At 37.3% G+C, this 19,141-nt stretch overlaps 4 protein-coding genes and 2 non-coding genes across 7 annotated transcripts; 4 read left to right on the top strand and 2 right to left on the bottom strand.

Annotated features, from left to right (window-relative positions):
- Positions 1-2,325: 2,325 nt before the first annotated feature.
- LOC116159642 (proliferating cell nuclear antigen) lies at positions 2,326-3,486 on the top strand. Its single transcript, XM_031472665.1, has 3 exons — positions 2,326-2,479; positions 2,536-2,782; positions 2,831-3,486. Exons 2-3 carry the CDS (start codon positions 2,562-2,564, stop codon positions 3,390-3,392), a joined length of 783 nt encoding a protein of 260 aa, XP_031328525.1. The 5' UTR covers positions 2,326-2,479; positions 2,536-2,561; the 3' UTR covers positions 3,393-3,486.
- A 3,097-nt stretch (positions 3,487-6,583) lies between these two features.
- On the top strand, positions 6,584-7,689 carry LOC116160141 (exosome complex component MTR3-like). Its single transcript, XM_031473278.1, has 2 exons — positions 6,584-6,820; positions 6,875-7,689. Exons 1-2 carry the CDS (start codon positions 6,664-6,666, stop codon positions 7,573-7,575), a joined length of 858 nt encoding a protein of 285 aa, XP_031329138.1. The 5' UTR covers positions 6,584-6,663; the 3' UTR covers positions 7,576-7,689.
- A 3,049-nt stretch (positions 7,690-10,738) lies between these two features.
- Positions 10,739-11,984, bottom strand: LOC116159466 (40S ribosomal protein S7). 2 transcript variants are annotated; one of them, XM_031472435.1, is made up of 4 exons: positions 11,873-11,984; positions 11,434-11,595; positions 10,938-11,270; positions 10,739-10,885 (listed from the first exon to the last, which is right to left on the bottom strand). In XM_031472435.1, the coding sequence occupies exons 2-4, from the start codon at positions 11,593-11,595 to the stop codon at positions 10,808-10,810; spliced, it is 573 nt and encodes a 190-aa protein (XP_031328295.1). In that variant the 5' UTR covers positions 11,873-11,984; the 3' UTR covers positions 10,739-10,807. The 2 variants fall into 2 exon arrangements, with proteins under 2 accessions (XP_031328295.1, XP_031328297.1); XM_031472437.1 differs by having other exon boundaries at positions 11,821-11,876.
- Positions 11,985-13,751: 1,767 nt separating this feature from the next.
- Positions 13,752-14,415, top strand: LOC116159848 (cytochrome c oxidase subunit 5B, mitochondrial-like). The gene is made up of 2 exons (XM_031472932.1): positions 13,752-13,921; positions 14,071-14,415. Exons 1-2 carry the CDS (start codon positions 13,834-13,836, stop codon positions 14,352-14,354), a joined length of 372 nt encoding a protein of 123 aa, XP_031328792.1. The 5' UTR covers positions 13,752-13,833; the 3' UTR covers positions 14,355-14,415.
- A 1,650-nt stretch (positions 14,416-16,065) lies between these two features.
- Positions 16,066-16,227, top strand: LOC116160739. Its single transcript, XR_004143325.1, has one exon. It is a non-coding gene; the product is annotated as a U1 spliceosomal RNA (small nuclear RNA).
- Positions 16,228-18,910: 2,683 nt separating this feature from the next.
- On the bottom strand, positions 18,911-19,100 carry LOC116160743. The gene has a single exon (XR_004143329.1). It is a non-coding gene; the product is annotated as a U2 spliceosomal RNA (small nuclear RNA).
- Positions 19,101-19,141: the final 41 nt, after the last annotated feature.

Raw genomic sequence — 19,141 nt, 5'->3', positions numbered from 1 at the left:
GTCAACTGACAGATATTCAGATATGTGTCAAGTCCAATGTGGTATGGACCAAAATGCTTATTTAGTAAAACACTGAGCTAACGGCGTGATTGATTCTCACTTATAAAATAACCGTTTGAGCGTTTGCAACAGTTTTCTCTATGGACAGGACGGAAAGGTAACGTCCTACGAATAAAAATTAAGAGGAGAGAATAAGGTGACTTCATGGAGAGAAGCTTGCATTAAAGAGCACGCGATGGAAATAGATAACAGATTATAAGAGTGGGGAGAAATCCGTCACCATTGGCAGTGACTTGACGACAGGGACAGTCGTGGTATATCTGCCGGGAGCGCCAGGTTTACGTGCTCTCCCTCGCATGTAGTCAGGAGATGTTCTGTTCAGGTGCGTTTAGACGTATTCAGTAGCTGGCGCCAGTCTAACTGGCCTGCCAACTCTTGCGGCTGGTAAAGCGCTGGACTCAGGTCGTTTAAAGCCGCTTTAGGCAATTTTCGTGCAATGCAAGAGCAATGCAAGTTAGAGATACGTTACTGCGCATGTTCATACGCAATTCAGGTGCAAGAAAAATAAATCTAGAGAAAGTTCTATTTCACTTGCAAGTTTGGCGCAAGTTCTAGTAACTTTTCTAGTAATTTTGTCAATACCACAATTTATTTGGTTTCGCGTGTGTTATTTTTGTGTTTTTTTTAATAGCAAGCGCCACCACATAACAAGCTGTAGCCAGCTTAATTTCCTTTTGTTTGCTCATACCTAATGGTCAATTTTATTAAGTTTCAAGAATAACCTTCTGTGTAAACAAACTGAAAATTTTCAATTTTTGAAAAATATGTTGTCAGTACTGCAACACTTTTCTGAACTTGCACAAAAGTTGTAACACAATTGCATAAATGAAACCGTAATAAGCAATGCAAGGCAATTTTAGAATGCATAGCACAAGCCTTGCATTGCACTAAAATTGCCTAATGTAAAGCGGCTTTTACACATGTCCACTGGCATAAAAGCATAAAACTTTCTTTTTCAGTGAATTTACGCGCCATTTTATGAAAAAATAAACAATGCGCCAATAGGCTTCGATAGGTTATGACAACGAGACATCGATTGACGCCAACGTGTTCAGACGTTGCCTGCAGCACTGGCGCAGGTGTACGGGGTTGGCACTTTGGCAGCTACTGGCAAGAAAAAAAGACGCGTTCTCCATTCGTTCCAGCGCTTGCGGTTGACGGCTAGTACTGGACTGGCACAAAAGTATTCACACGATGCCAGTAATATGCCAGGTCTGGCAGGCTAGTGCCCAGTTACTGGATACGTCTAAATGCGGCTATAACTCAAAACTGGCAAGTTGTGGGATTCGAACTCACACCCTGTGAGGTTAGAGTCCGAGTCTTATACCACTACGCCAAAATTTTATCAGAACTCAAGGCAACGTAACTGCTCAGCACAATAAACAGTTTTTTTTTTTTAAATTAGGTGCAATCGTAACTGAGAAAATTATGTAAAACTTTCGTTTTCGTCACATAACTCTACATACAAAATTAAGCAAAGAATAGTTCATTTTTGATTTATTATTTATTTATTAATTTAATTGTAAAATATTTTGAAAAATATACTAAATAATAAATTGCTTCATTCTATTATCCGGGGGCATAATTTACAAAAGCATATAACGGGCGATCAAAAATGAGTTGCCTTCGAGTCGCCTTTGGAAGTTCAAGTTAAATACGATTTCCCATGTAAACAAAAGTTCCAAAGGTGACTCGACAGCAACTAATTTTTGATCGCACAGTATAAAGGTTGATTCTCACTATACATAACGTTTCCATACCATATCCATTCCATAACCATTCCGTAAATTATTATAGGCTACGAAATTGACCTTTAAGTGATATGTGCGTAAGACATTAAGTCGCGCGCTAATACACATTCGCCTTCCATATGTGAACGGAAAGGAGAGTGTGTATTAGCGCGCGGCTAAATGTCTTACGCACATATCACTTAAAGGTCAATTTCATAGGTATAATAATTTACGGAATGGTTATGGAAAGGATATGGTATGGAAACGTTATGTTAAGTGAGAATCAACCTTAACATATCAATAAAAAATAACATGGAAAGTAATTTGAGGAACAGCAACACTGTTTACAGTTTCTAAAGTCTGCAAATATATACAAGAAAATATAGTACCTATGTAAAGCGCCGAAAGACCGCAGCAGTTGTATTCATAAAAAAAAACTTATAACACGCTCTTTAAAAAAATTAACTATTTTGTTTACATTGTTTACAAAAGCTACCATTTGAATTTTCACCCAATAATTAGCACGTAGTCTGTATACTAGGTTACAATTGATCAAACTTGACAACGTTGGATAAATGAGGTTAGAATTACAACAAGGGTAGATTTTTCCCGCGTTCTTCAGTTGAGTTCATTGTGCGCCAGTCTCACCATTTTGTTTGTCGATCCCGCGTTTGCTACGTTTTTTTATTGTAAGATATTCATTTAAAAGGAAATATCCCATTTTAAATTTCGTGTAATTTTTTAGTATTTGTGTTTAATTGCTGTATAATCATGTTTGAAGCTCGCCTAGTATCCAGTGGTACCTTGAAAAAAGTATTAGATGCAATCAAGGACCTCCTAAATGAGGCATCCTTTGATTGTTCAGATACAGGCATTCAATTACAAGCAATGGATAGCTCTCACGTAAGTCTGGTCTCGCTTTCTTTGCGCGCTGATGGTTTCGATAAGTATCGCTGTGATAGAAATCTTACAATGGGAATGAATCTAGCGAGGTGAGTGAATAAGTGAAAACGTTTACTTACTAACGTACTTATCTTTAGTATGACGAAGATTTTAAAATGCGCCAATAATGATGATACCGTCACTGTCAAGGCCCAAGATGATGCAGATTGTGTTACGTTTGTTTTCGAATCAAAAAAACAGGAGAAGATATCCGATTATGAAATGAAATTGATGAATTTGGATCAAGAGCACTTGGGCATTCCTGAAACTGATTTCTCTTGTGTTATACACATGCCATCGGGAGAGTTTTCCCGTATCTGCAGAGATCTTTCCCAGTTTGGAGAATCTGTAATCATTTCCTGCACCAAAGAGGGTGTTCGCTTTTCGTCTTCTGGTGATATTGGTAGTGCTAACATTAAATTGGCTCAAACTAATAATATTGATAAAGAAGAAGAAACTGTATCTATAGATCTACAAGAGCCTGTCACATTAACCTTTGCCTGTCAGTATTTAAATTCCTTCACGAAGGCTACTCCTTTGTCCAATAGAGTGTCGTTGTCAATGTCTGCAAATGTTCCTTTGGTTGTGGAGTATGAAATTCCTGATTTAGGGCATATTCGATATTATTTAGCTCCCAAAATTGAGGAAGATGAAAACTAACTATTGATTTCGTATTAAACTAGCTTTCTCTAATTGATCAATTTGTATATTTTTATAAACATATTTTTAAGTAATAAAATGTTTGTAGTGATTTCTCTGTGGTTACTTATTTGCGTATTTTGTTAACTATTAAATGTGTCCACATCAAATTAAGGTAATGTAAATAGACTATACCAACAAAATTATTTATAATTTACTAATAAACTACAGTAGGTACATAGTACACAGCTAATGGTTCTTATTCCAAGTATATGCTTCTTCCTTTTCCTTTATAACTTCATTAACATAAGGAGTTAGGTACAGCACATCATTTTCTAAAGACATCCATTCGTTCTTCGGCAAAATAGATTTAGTTATAGATAGCTGAGTAGCACGAAGAATACGGTAATTCCTTTCATCGACCAGATTTTGAGGCAATCTGCGTAAAGCCTCAATTACATCCTCATTTTCATAGAGTAAATCGTCTCGCATGAGTCCATACTTATTGAAGCCCGACAAATTGTAACAAAAGCGTTGAAATGCGCTACTCATAAATCGTTTTTGTACCATTCGTAATGCCATTTCGTAGCCTAAAATTATACATTTATTGTACTTCTTTGGAAATATATATCATAAAATTCACTTTTTTAATTGTAGGGATAACCAAATTTACGTAACACTGCAAAGTTGCAAATGTCAGAAGCTGTCGAAAAAACGTCGAAACTCAAAAGCACAGAACAGACAACTCAACGTTGCCATACGTACCAAACAAATGAGAAATTGATACCAATTTATTTTTGTCTTCACAGAGAACTTGTAAATTTAGTAGTGGGCGGGTTCAGCCGGGCCGCGAATTTCCAAACTTCTTCCTTATCCAACGCACCGCTTTGCCGAATAGAGGCGAACACATATTTCATGTTTCCCAACTCAATTCAGAGTGCGGTCCTGCACTTTGGTTGGGGTCTGTTACTTGATTACGAGAGCAGATCCAGGAATTTTATTGAAACAATTGTGTGATATTGGATTAACACTCAAATGAGTACATTGGATATCAGAATAATTTTATTATAACATGCTTGAACATTAATTTCGTGTATTGTTTTGCCCGTTACATTCTAAAACTAATCAGCATTGATTAATTGTTCATATTGTAACGTGATTTATAAATTCGGGTTCGATTTATATCAATATTTATTAAACAAAATTAAAACACTATAAAAACTGTACAATTTATATTTATTTGATTGACTGATTTCCCACAATAATTATTTGTTGAACAGCTTATTTGAAGACAAGGGCACAAAAGGAACAATATAAAATCAAAATTTCAATCTAGATTGCCATACTTTTTTTCAGTTTCTTGTGTTTTGGCTTGCTCTATGAGCTTGAAGGACGTTCCGCTGCTATTCGTTTTGCACCTTTAGCCCACCCAGGTCTAATTTCTCGGCGGCCCTGGGTTGGACACGAATATACATATGTACACAATCACCAAGAAAATAAGTCACGCCACCAAATGACGACTAATGTTATTTGTATCCGAAATAGCAAGTGGCAAACATGGCGCCGCGTTGCATAAAACATTTGTTATTGAAGCAAGGCGTACTCCATGCTTTTGTTTTGAGTACCGTTATTTGAATCATGTTTTTTTTGTTATATTGTACAGGTAATTGTGCCTTTATATGGTTTATTAAGTATTTATTTATGTATTCACGTCGAGGTTTATTATCTGCCGAGCTGGGTAATTATTTCAAATGGATCTATTTTAAATAGGTATTTAAAATACAAAATTGTATTTTGTAATAGTATTTTGTATTTTAAATAAACTTATAAAAACTATTTTATATTTTGTATTTGAAATATATTTCTCAATGTATTTTCTATTTCATATTTAAAACATTTCTGAATCTATGCAAAAAAAAACTAATTTTGTATCATCAATTTTGTATCGTTTTATGGTTTTAATGATGCCTATAGACTTGCCTACGTTGGATCAATATCCAATAGTAGGAACACTGTTTTTTAAGTATAACACTACACTACTCCTTCGTCGGCTCCGGTGGAACGCTTGTTTTCCTATGCAGGAATAATTGTTTAACAAACGCAGATATTGAAACACTGCTATTACTTAAAGCAAATGATTAAATCATGAGAAACGATTTTTTAATATGTTCTTGCTTTATGAATATTAATATTATAATAATAACCCTCAATGTAACAGATAGATAGGTGCTTATTTATTTGAAATATTTAGTTGAAATATCTATTTTTTATTTAGTATAAATGGAAATTCCAAACCTATTTAGTATCTTGTATTTAAAATAAATTAGCATTTTTTATTTTCTATTTTAAATAGATTTTGAAAAGTATTTTGCCCAGTTCTGATTATCAGTGATTAGCAGTACTGTCTCTCTGCATGATTCGCTTTAACTATTCCGTGAGGGAAGTCCCTAATACAGTCCGATGCTTCGCTGTATGTGTATCTGTTACTTTCTTACTCGTGGCCCGCTGCCGGACGGTGCGTAAGCTATACGAGAAGGGGAGGCCCTCTAATTTGATCTTTCTCTGTATGAGTGGTTCAACTGTTTCCGTGGAGTAATAGTACCTAATACAGGTCGATTCTTCGCTGTATCTGTTGCCTGCTCGTCTCGTGCAGATTGTAGCTTTGGCATCTTAGCAATACGTGAATTAAGGGGTCTTCTAAGGTTCAAATTAGTATTTCCTCTATTTAAAATATGTTTTGCTTGAACGATAATAGACTTTAACATGAAAACTTGCCATTGGCATCCTCACATGTACTTTTAGTGTTAAATTAATTTATGTTAACTGAGGCTGATGTAAAGTCACACAATTTTGATGTTTTCCTATGTACACGCAATTTATTATTTTACGAGTTGTTTTATCCCAATTGCTTGTAAATGTGTTTTAATCTTGCATTAACGATGTATCGTGTGTTTAACTGCTTTAACTGATTCGATTACCTCCTTTTTATCGTACAGTTTGAGATATTTTATTTATGCATTTTCCCTTTTGCATTTTGTTCTTGTATTGTTGTAGTTGATGTATTTGTGTGGGCTACGGTTGATTTTTGTGCAAAGCAAACAGTAGGTACCATCCGCATCGACAAAATTTGTGACGTCTGTCTTTACCTCCCCATTTCTCCGATTTTAGAAAATAGGCAACTCTGTCTGCACACACACTAATTTTTCGTAGGTTATGTAATGTACTGTACATAACCAAACAAATACAAACAAAATTAATTTAACTTTACCAAAAGGAAGAAGTATAGTAACAAATGCCCACTGACAATAAACGTATTGCAGGGCCTGAAGATAGTATCTCTTATCGCCTTTTTAAAGAAACAAGTAATGAATCTGTTCTCAGTAAAATTAACAATTTAAAAAACAATATCCGTTCTGATGGAAGGAAAACAAATGAGCAGCGTAAAATTTGTAAGTATCCTCAACTGCTATCGCAGATTAATTTATAAATACCGACGTTTATAGTTTTAAAATGTGGTGTCGTTAGTCAAGCAAAAGGCTCTGCTTACTTCGAAGTTGACAATACCAAATTAATTGTATCAGTTTACGATCCTCGTGAGATACCCAAGAAAACGGACTACAGCCTAAAGGGCGAATTGTTTTGCATTTTTAAATATGCACCCTTTAGTTGTCCCAACCGGAGAGGACACCAACAAGATGCAGAAGAGAAACAACACAGTGCCATAATGAAAAGGGCATTAGAATCGGCCGTATGTCGCCACGAATTTCCGAATTTTCAAGTAGATGTGTACGTTCTAGTGCTAGAAAACGATGGATCTGCTTTAAGTGGTGCAATTACAGCTGCCGGAATAGCATTGGCACAAGCAGGCATACCCATGTATGACACGATCACGTCGGCAACATTGGCAATTCAAGGCAGTACAAAATTGTTGGATCCCACTTTAGAAGAGGAAGCATTGTGTACAATAGCTACGCACAAAAGTGATACAGAAACTGGTTACGATAGTCATGGGATTATAGTACTTGCAATTCTTTCCACACACGAACAAATATCCGAATTTTATCAACTTGGCAACTTAAATTTAGATACTTTGAACGAGAGCATTAGTATATTAATGAACGCCACAAAAGAAATTGTGCCACTGGTGGAAAAGTGTTTGGTAGACTACGTAAATAAAACTTTCAAAGCCAATGGGCAAAGTTGAGGGTACTTTTGTAAAACACTGTCATTATGTATCGAGCAATTGTGGATGCGGCGAGTTTTTATTTTACTGTTTTTAATTTCACATTGTAATATCAATAAATCTCGTGATTTCATAGTTTCAATTAATTCATATTATGAAATATGGGTTGGATGTTTGTATATGGTCTGTATTTTTAAGAGTTGTTCGATGCAAAAAAAACCCATGATTACCTACAACTGAGAAGATCTCTGATTCGGTTGTAGAATTTTGTGTGTGTCGGTATTGAGCCTTGTCTAAAAGCTCAATAAACTTTCAATGTGGACTAATATAATAATGACATAAAACAAACATGTGCTATCTCACAACCAAAATAATACGGTGTTCATGGTATTTTAATGAAAGGTCTCATCGCTAAGAAATTAATATCTACCAAAGTAACTTTCCTCCACGGCCCTGTGGCAGGGGGGCGGGGGTGATTATTGTTTCCTACCAACTACCTCCCTTATCCTCTTATCAAAATTGGGGGAGGGGGTGGGGAGACGAACTGTGTTACTCTAATAAGAGGTCTCAACGAAAGGAATTAATTTCTGCAAACCTCTACCCATGGCCCTTAGTGGGTCCACTGAAGAAGAACATTTCATCCAAATAAAAATGGTAGGGGACAAATAGCAGCCTTGTCTCGCTCCTTCCAATTTCAAACCATTCTGTCTTAATATTCCCTACTCTCATAATAACCCTGTGCTCCAGATATACCCTGCTTTTAGACTTTAGTGCTTGTGGCGACCGCAGGAGACTACGCAACAACGTCGTCTGATTGGCCCGCGCGGTCAGCCACTAGCGTGCAAGCCTGACCATTTAAATACCGGCCACAGGCGAGCACAAGGCAGTAGTGTTGGGAACTATCGAGAAAAAAAAACCATCGAATAAATTACTATTTAGTAATAAGTACTATCGAATGAATTCACTATCGAATGAATTTTTTGAATAATTTTTTTCCTTTATGTGTATTACTTATACAAATACATGGATCTTATATAAATTATAAATGAACAACGTCGTGAACAACTATCGAATAAAAATGTAAATCATCGACTTTTTTCACTTTGCTTATGCCTTATAAATTTATAATGCGTATGGTATGAGTAATTACTAAGTAATTAGTAAACGACGCTTTATATTTTATGTAGGTATTATAAAATTTATAATTCCCAATCCCAAACCGTGACCATCTGGATTAAGAAATAAATAATATTTACATTTTTCAACGTAACATAAGGTATTTAGTTTTTATGAACTGTGTGTGCAATTGCAAATAATTCGTTCATTCAAGACTCATTCGAATGAATTACTTGTCCACTATCGAATTATTCGAATGGTTTGCGACTATCGAATAGTTCGATAGTTTTCATTCGAATGCGCGCATCACTACAAGGCAGTAGTCTTCGATCGCGCTTCCCTACAACTTCATCCTCCGATCCAGCCAGCACCAGCCGCGATCCTGACTAGCAGCGCCGCCGCTTACGGATCTCCGCCGTTTCATCTTCAGCACGCACGTACCTGTACATATTGTAAATAAATCTATCTACTTACTCAACTAGACAGCATTTTATTTAGCGTCGCCCGCTAAAGTGCTTACCAATCTCCTTACTTTCAAGTTAACGCCTTTTCTGTTTAGTATGATCATCAGTTTGTTCCACTACTCCAACTTGACTTGACACATAATCAAATGCTTTCTCAAGATCTATAAAACAAAGGCACACTTCTTTTCTCCAGTTAAAATAATAACGTTTAATAAACCCATTCAATTCAAAAACATTGTTTGGTCACGTCATAATATACGATCATGTCTGTCTATGTATTATGTATCTACTTATAATTTAAAAAAAAAATTAAAAATAAATAAAATAAAATTTAAAAAATAAAAATTAAATAAATAAAATAAATAATAATTTTATATTTGTTTTTTATTTTATCTTATTTTTTGTATTCCCTAGAATCTACATATTATATATACAGGGTGATTCCTATAGTACCTGCCACCGTTTGGGAGCGTATAGGGGGTGCCTAGGGGAGTATTTTGATATAGGACACTTGGGGTCGGAAATCTAAAATAAGGGCGCCAGAACCAAATTTATCTTCTGGAATTTCACGCCTGTATGTAGGCAACCCAACCGACCGACGTTTCGCGCGGAGCGATGCAGAGCGAGTTAGCGCGAGGAAGCGACATGGGAGGGAAGGAGGGAAAACGACAGTCAAAAGCAATAACGTTTACAAGTGTTCAACGTGGCCACCGTTGTTCTCAATGCACTTCCTACATCTAGCCAACTATTATTATACTATTGCCATAGTGTTTATTCACTTGATACGCGTCGTTGCAGACGGGATTTCGTGGGTTTAAACAAAATTCTGATCAAGTGTCAGCCACACATCGCCGCCTGAGATCGCTCCGTGTGCACCGCCCGCCGGCCGGTTGGGTTGCCTACCTACAGGCGCGAAATTCCAGAAGGTAAATTTGGCTCTGGCACCCTTATTTTAGATTTCCGACCCCAAGTGTCCTATATCAAAATATTCCCCTACGCACCACCTACACGCTCCCAAACGGTGGCAGGTACTATAGGAATCACCCTGTATGCACAATTGGTACCTTTAATAAAGATATTTGTTCGAGCAGTTTGGCAGTAAAATGTTTTTAGGTTCTTTTAGGTCTATCAATTAAGTAAGTCCATTATATTGCCTTCAAGCAGAATGTGGTGTTCGTTTCTCTGTAATTTGTTGTACATCAAGTAGTTATTTTTGTTTTATACTAGCATAGCCCAACTATTTTCTTTGTTCTTGTTATTATTTATATGTACATCAACCTCAATTGTTTAGTTTAGTTTTAAAAAATTGTTATGCACCCTGTATAAGCAATTCAAGTAGTTTTTTAAAAGGGTGGTCATAAAAGTTTAAGAACCGCTGGCGTATTTAAAAAAATGTAGCTTCCAGTAAATTTTTGAAAAGAAAGGGTCCCTGACGGCCATCCATTGTTCAATGACTTTTCAGTGATTTTTCTTCATAATTGTTGCAATGAATTTTGGTTCGATTTAAAAAACAGAACATACCTATTGTGAAAAGTGCAAGATTATAACAAAAACCACAAGTAAATGAAAACCTTCAGTAAACAAAATGTCTAGGGAATCAAACATACTTAAAAATATTTTATTATAAAATAACAATAATTACTCCAGTTATTTATTGTTGTTTTTCATTGAAATTACAAGTACGGTTCAGGAAATTCAAAAGTAACTTCCCTTCCAGTCAACTTCTTATATACCGAAGCAAACGTGTCCACCTACAAACCAAAAGTGAAAATTGGCTCAGAGAATTCCTAAGAAGTTTCTTACCTTATGTTCAATAGTCGTTTGTTGATTTTTGTCAAGGTGAACTTTGGTTAGTTGCGATCCGTCTAACCTTATACGAATTCGTTTTCCAACAATTTCAGCAGGGAATACTAAATCTTCAAGAAGCGCATCATACACGGCAGTTAAGGTACGAGATTTTGGACGCTTTTGCTTGTTTTTAGCACGGGTCTTCCTCGTCGGTTTTTGAAGGATCTTACGTTCTCCGACAAACACTACATGTTTTCCACTAAACTTCTTTTCTAATTCGCGTACCAATCTAGTTTGAATTTTTTGAAATTGCTTTAACTTCGGGATTGGTACGTAAATTATAATCGACTGTAAAAAAGTGTACATTAATTCACAATCTCAATTGAGCATTCCATTTAAATGTCATTAGCACTCAGAATTTTCTTAATAACCACAGCTCGTCTTTGGTGTCCCAAGAAAGTTCATCATGTAAACAACAGGATCTGACTTGCACGCATGCGACAAAACTTACCTTCTTATTGTTAAGTTCGATTTCTCTAGCTTTCGTAATATGCAATTCACGTAATTGGGCCTTCAGATCGGAATTCATCTCCAATTCTAGAAGAGCCTGTGAGACCTGAGTCTCGAATTGGTCAGGTTCTCCACCTCCCGGTTTAATGATTTTCGTAGACATCTGAAAAACACAGTTCCCTTCAGTACTTAATACCGTTTGAATAAACAAGTTGTACAAAACTTCAGTAATAAAAACTTCGGCAAATGAAAAGCTGTAACATTGGCAAAACGAAATCACAATTTATTACAATTTTAAGTGATCATCGAGCACTATAATTCTTTAAATTGAATACAAAAATGTTTAAGGTGATTTCTGAAGACGAGATTTTTTATTAAAGCACCTTACGTTAGTCAAAATTTACACAAAATTGCATTAAAAACAGAGGCAAAACGTGTACCTTGTCATTTAATCGGGTAAAGGAAAGAGGTTAGCGGTTACATCGCATGCTCATTCGTCACATGATTTGTGACTGGTGCAAATAATCCGCGCCAAATTTAAAATTCCAAAACACTTATTTTTGAATACAATATTCCAATTCTGTTTGTGAACGCTATATTACCTTACAGCATTAGCTTATAGATTACAATTAACTTCACTACCACGATTTATCCACGTCGTAAAACTGATTAGGGGATGCTTTTGCAGTTTTTCAACACAGTACACTTGGTTTCACAGTGGCGTAGTGTCAGAGTGAGAGAGGTAGGGTTTATTTATAAAGCCCCATGCAAACAATTTAACTTCATATTTATAGTGTATTTCTCCAAGGGAGTACAATGGTACTCTTCGGTACAACTATTATCGCTATACTTTAATTTGTCCTATTAACAAATTAAACCGATTTTATTAAAAATAAAAAGCAGAGTTATGTGCACACGAATGTTTCCAGAGGGACCCTCAATATGCTGTGTCGGAGGGTATACGCCGTATATGTTTAAAGTAGTTTTTTCTTAGGTAGCGTATGATAATTTGCTACATACCCCAATATACGATCGTATACGTAACATTGCTGAAAATCTTGTCCTGAGAATGCAGATAATGGCGATTTCTTTACGTTGATTACTTACTCTATAATTAGAACGTGTTTTTATTATTACGGTAACTTCTGGATAACCTATGTCTATGGGATAACCACAGCAGCTTTGATTGCTTTGAAAATCCTAACCAAACTGCAGTTCCCAAGCAGTTTCTACAAGTTTCTAGCATCCCACGTACCGGTCAGACGTTATAATCACAGATACACGCTGAATTGGGTATTACCATTGAATAAAAACACTATAAGAAGCCTAACCCCGTGGAAATAAAGCGCGACAGAGATTGAACTGAGAATATTACTTACGCATTTTTGTGGAAAAAAATTGTTCATATCAAAGAATCGAACCCCGCCTATAGTGTGCCACAGATTAAATCGGGACTGAACTAAGTTAACATTTCCCACCGTGAAAGCAGTTGCTCTCTGTAAGTGCTCGTAGCATTCGTGCCCTCCAGGCGACACAGACAGCTTCCCTCTTCTCTACAAGGTGTAACCCTCAGGATACTACATCATGAATTGCACATAAAAACCTTGCGTGCGACGTCAGACATGCGGCGTGGTTGCTGTCGCCGTATCATAAATCGTGTTTGGGGCTTGAAGTTCGATGAAGTTTGAGTCTGTTTCCAAGGAAGAGTAGACTACCTGAGAGTACCTTTTGAGACCAAGGTAATAGTCGTCATAACAATAGACTAAGAGAGATGAACCGGCCCCGAAGAAGGCGAGAACGGCGGAGACTTTTTTAAATTCCAAAGGGTATTCTGATAGTCGATTACCTTGAGAAGAACTCAAAGCACAGGAGAATTAATTTATCATTTTTGGAATATTTTGCAAGCTACATTCGTAGAGAAACAACCTGGATTTAGGCTTAGCGAAAAAGAAAATCTAAATCCAAATTATTTTTAAAGATGACAGTTTACAAACTAAAAACTCATGCTTATAGTACATTTTTACCATGCTAAAGGGTTTTTATCGGCGACAGAATAGCTAAATCGTCCATTCAATTATTAACAGTGTATGAACAGAGAAAGACTATTTCAGAACACGCTTTATATGCAATGATTTTTTACCATCCAAATGTCTTAATTGGGACTTAGGTTTTTCAGTTAGAAATATTAGTTAGAGGATCTGAGAACGCAATTATAAGTAGGTAGCGAACGTTGACGTTTTACGAATATGCTCTTGTTTTGATATGGCAACATAGCAATTAGCAGAGTGCCCTAGCGGATAAATGTGTAACGAATCGTTCAATAATTTGTTTTTAGTGACCTCTGGGCTTGAGAAAATAACCTCTCGTGTACGCGTAACTTAGTTTAGAGTTTTGGCCAAAAATGGCTTCCATCTGTAGAACATTGGCGATTTCTTCGAGCCTTCGTAATACGATTTTATATCCAAGTATACGTGGCACCGCTACGAAAGGTATTAACCAAATTGATTCCATGTGTTTCAAAATAAATGTTATTTACCCTGTATCGTATTACGTAATTAGAGTACTCTTAAGCATTGCAATATACCTTTACTTTCTTGGATTATGAAATTCTTTTTTATTAATATTCCTAATTGTTTAGTGACATTGGGTGATCCCGTGGAGCATGCCACTGGCTTAGAAAAACGCGAACTGTTAGCAAAGTTAGCAGGCAACGATGATCCTTTTGATATGAAAGTGATGAAGCGCGGACCCGGAACAAAGACTCAGCCAAATCAAATTCCTTCGGCGTACGACGCTCGTATTGTAGGTTGTATTTGTGAAGAAGACGCTACTTGCATAAATTGGATGTGGCTGTATAAAGGCAAACCTCGCCGATGTGAATGTGGTCATTGGTTTTCGCTTGTTCATAAAGATCCATTGTAATAATTTCGTATGTATCATAGAAAGTAATATAGTTGTGTTTAAATAAATTTATTATCTGATGCTTTCAAATTGTAAATACCAAAACCTGTTATCAATACTTAGGATTAAATTTGAAATCAGTAATAAGGCAACATCAAAAAGAAGCGGTGTTAACATTTTTATAGGGGTGTCTAATGTTCAAGTTAAACCTTAAAGATATGTGGCCTGGAAAAATATGAATTTATTATTGGACTACATACTATTGATCCATACACCATGAAGTGTTTTACTACACTAACATTCCTTATTTTCCATTCACGTTTTATTTAATGGTACAAGTCGTACAAAACACTTAATGACTTCTCAAAAAATTATTAAAAATGAAAATGCAAACGTATTATGCGCTATAGAATTTTAATAGGATAATAAAACAAGTGCTTCCTACCTTTAATGTTTATGATGCTTTATAGTCTAGTAGGCACTATCTTGGTGACAAAAATCAAATAAAGATATGGTGTAAGTGTTACATACAGCTTTAGACTCGGCTTTAGATAAACAGGCAACCCAAGAAACCATATAATAATGTCCCTATAATCTTTGTGAGTAAAAATTGCATCTGTTTTCAGTGCTAAACATCTTGCAAGTGCATTTTAGAGTTATGTAGGTTTTGGAGTAATAAGATCAGGGTCTTTTGGGCAACAGTTTTTTGAGGAAATCTTATCAGTCATGTCATGAATGAAAAGTGTGCATGTGTATTTTAGTTGATAGTACATAAATTGCAAGATAATACAGGTACCAGGTAAAACATAGGGTTAGTTGATTCATTAGTCGTACAGTTTCTTACTTGTTTTTTATTTGATACTCATGTTAATTAAGCAAATTTAAGGTTGGAAGGTCACTTTGGCAAGCTAGAGCTAATAACGTAAAATGATATTTGAGTTGCCTTATTATGATTGAAAATCTACCTAAATTCCAGCTGTAGGTATTACCTACCTTACCATACTTGCTGCTACTGTATAAGTACATTTCGTGCACTCATGAGTCATGTTATATAAGAAAATGAATAAACAAATAGAAATAAGCATGACCAATATGCTTGACAAAATTGGCGAATAATTTAAATCCATGGATATCATTTATAACAACATATTTTAGAACCTCTCTTTCAAACTAATGTAGTGTTTAAATACTTTTAAACACGTGAATTTATAGTTAAAAATTACCAAGTTATAAATTCAATGACGTGAGTAACAAATGAAATATATATTATACACAAGCAAAGGATGTGTAGTATGTATAATCAAAGACTGTAGGAGGATAGTCTTTGGTATAATCAAAGAGTACCCATAGTTTACTCTTTGGTATAATCATTGTATAGGTATATCTGTAAAGTTTGACACGAGGAAACCGCCGTAATCGTTTCCTATCGGCAATAAAAACGTGTTTAATATGCTAAAAATTATACTTTGCAGTCTCATTGCAATGTTTCTTATGTCTGTTTTTTACAACGTTCTTTTGTTTTTAGTATAGTTTATTTAAATGAATAAACAATGGTTTTTAGTTCCATTTCGGCAAAATACTCACTACTGTCAGCAAAGATACAGATATCTTATCTTTGCTCTAAGTGCCAATATAGTTATAGGATTTAACGGGAAGTGGCGCCACCAACAACTTAGACACTTGATGTATTCTCAAGTTTGGAATATGAAGTTGACGACAATGCGAATAAAGCATACTTACCTGGCGTAGGGGTTACCGTGATCAATAAGGCGGTTCTCCCAGGATGAGGCCCCCTCATTGCACTACGATCGGGCTGAAACCTGCGATTATCCCTAATGTGGATAACTCGGGCGCGTAATTTTTGGTAGTCGGGACTGCGTACGCGCTGTCCCGGTTTTATTTAAAAATAAACACAGGATCATTGAATTTATAGTATTTTGCGACCTAAAGTTTTTATACTCGTAATAGCATAGTGTACTTTACACTAAGGTAATAGATAGCTAATTCGTGTACTAAGAGCACAAAATGATATATTTATCGATTGAATAAATTGAAAGGGACAGTTGCCGCACGGCAATCTCTTGAAATCGGCAATCAATTTGCGCTCGAATTCACACAACATTTTTTCTAGAATCGAGCTGATTCACACATTTCTAAAAATTTACATCTTTCACTCAAATTAAAGCAAAATTATAAACGATCTCTAGGATCGTGAATAAACGGCAAAAGTGTAAAATTATGGAACATGTAAAAAACGGTTTGTGGGTTTTTTTTACAATAACTTTTTTTGTAAGCGGTACAGAAAAAATTCCTTCCTTGGTACAAGACACCATAACGAACCAAATAAAAAAAAGTAGAACAATAGCTCTTAAGAACTAGTAGCGTCGCAAAACGAGCGGACGGACGGACGGACAAAGTGGTCACAATAGCGCATTTTTTTTTAATTTTTGTGGAAATGCGCTAAAAATAGTTATATACCACGGTTGGAGAAGTCTATTATTGCCTTCGCACCCTACACCCCTCGGCGCAAACGCCTCAGAGATGTAATCTTGGTGCTCAGGCAATAATACTAAACTTCGCGGCTTCCTTTACCTTGCGCCACTTTTCCGAAGCGCGGCTACCCCCAGAAAATTCGTTTTCACCACCCCCGAAGGGTGGGCGTACGGAAAAAATGCGTAGAGGGTATAGGGGAGAAAGCGAGGGTGCAAAGAGGGCGGAATTGCTTCAAAAGTAGTCCTCCCCCCCCTCTCATATGGTCTAAGGGTCTCATCCATAAACTATAGGCCGTTTGGGGAGGAGGGGGGCGCAAAGGTTGCCTTTATCGACGTCACTCCACTTCCTCGCGGCGCAAAAACGAGATGACCTAGAAAAAACTTACAATTGGTCAAATGCGGCCCCAAACATCCCTCAACTGACGGCATAGCATCCGACCCCCTTCGACGATGGGGAAATTTTCAAACGAAAATCGGACCAAATTCGAGTTATCAAATCTGAAAACACCTATACAAAATATTTATGGCAGTCGAGTCGCATTGAGGAGGGTAAGTTTTTAGGAAATCGCTCACGTCTTTCCTCCGACGTCCTTTTCGCACCCTAGCATCCCTCCACTAATCCTCTCCGGGCGCACTATTGCACGCCGCCCGTCCTTGGTGTCCAGCGACTGTACATTATGCTTAAATGCTCTCCGGCCGGACCATTAAGCGATAGTTTTTCGTCGTTTTGACGTTTATTCGGAAACCACGAGCAAAGACAAAGAGGGTTAGAAAGATGCGGTTTTTTACTTTGGGCTCGTATTCGTGCTGTCTGACATCACAATCGACATTCCTCCCCGCTCCACCGGCTCCACACCGCCACATTCTAATAAACGGCACTTTTTACATTTTTGGCGTTTATTCGAAAACGCCGAGGGTGTTAGAACGATGCGGTCCTTTACATTGGTCTCCTATATTGCTCGTCCGCTCGTACGCCGATCGTACCCACATCGTCGACAAGTGTGCAAGGGACGCTAAGCCGAACGTGACCACAACGCCGACTCGTACAACACTTCTTAATGAAGTTGGACTGCAACACCAAGCAGCTTTTGACGTTAGGTTATTTGTAGAGAGGCCGGACATTTCGCCGAATGCCCACAACGCCGACACGATTTTTTGAAGGTCCATATCGCCGACTAGGGACACTACGCCGACGGACACTACGCCGACCATGCCCGCCGACCATGCCCACATCGCCGACAAGTGAACAAGGGACACTAAGCCGAACGTGACCATAACGTCGACTCATACAACACTTCTTAATCAAGCTGGACGGTGTGCAACACCAAGTAGCTTTTGACGTTAGGTTATTGTAGGTTCAGAATATTTTTTTTTAACTTTTTTCGAACTACAGACTCATACGAAAATTCTTAATCAAACTGGGCGGAGTGTGAAGCAAAGCAGCTTTGGATATTAGGTTATTTGTAGGTTTAGGACATGTTTTTTAAACTTTTTAAAATGCAAACTCATACACTGGACAGAGTATGAGGGGCCTGGATTTTCGAACAGTCGGCGTTGTGGTCACGTTCGGCTTAGTGTCCCTTGCACACGTTTCGGCAATGTGGGCACGATCGGCGTAGTGTCCGTCGGCGAAGTGGGCATGGTCGGCGTTGTGTCCCTTGCATACTTGTCGACGATGTGGGCACGGTCGGCGTAGTGTCCGTCGGCGTAGTGTCCCTAGTCGGCGATATGGACCTTCAAAAAATCGTGTCGGCGTTGTGGGCATTCGGCGAAGTGTCCTAGATCCATTTGTAGGTTTAGGAAATTTTTTTTATAAATGTAAACTCAATTCTTAATAAACTTGAACAGAGTGTGTGGGTTTTTCGAATAGTCGGCGTTTGGTCACGTTCGCGGCTTAGTGTCTCTTGTATACATACGTATCGGCGNATAGTCGGCGTTTGGTCACGTTCGCGGCTTAGTGTCTCTTGTATACATACGTATCGGCGTAGAACCATCAAAATATCGTGTCGGCTTTGGGATTCGACGAAGTTCCTAGACCCAAAAAAAAAGCCATTGGCAGCAATTATATCTTTGTTTTTATATTTATTTATTTGGGCCGATCCCGGAGGTACTGCAAGACCGGGCCAACCCGCGACGGAGGTGGAGCAAGCCCCTAACCTCCGTCAATTTCCAAAAATCAGTTTAATATACTGGACCCGCATGCGGGTCGTATCAGATATTAAGCTGATAAGAACAGATACTACACTTTGATCTTAGCCATAGGCCGAGAAGCGATAACGAATTGGGTTTAACGTGCTGACCTTATTCTGCCATGTC

This window comes from Photinus pyralis, unplaced genomic scaffold (genome assembly GCF_008802855.1).
Source record: "Photinus pyralis isolate 1611_PpyrPB1 unplaced genomic scaffold, Ppyr1.3 Ppyr1.4_LG1, whole genome shotgun sequence".
NCBI lineage: Eukaryota > Metazoa > Arthropoda > Insecta > Coleoptera > Lampyridae > Photinus > Photinus pyralis.
The sequence above is the reverse complement of the archived record's forward strand: the minus strand, read 5'-3'. Positions and strand labels throughout refer to the sequence as shown.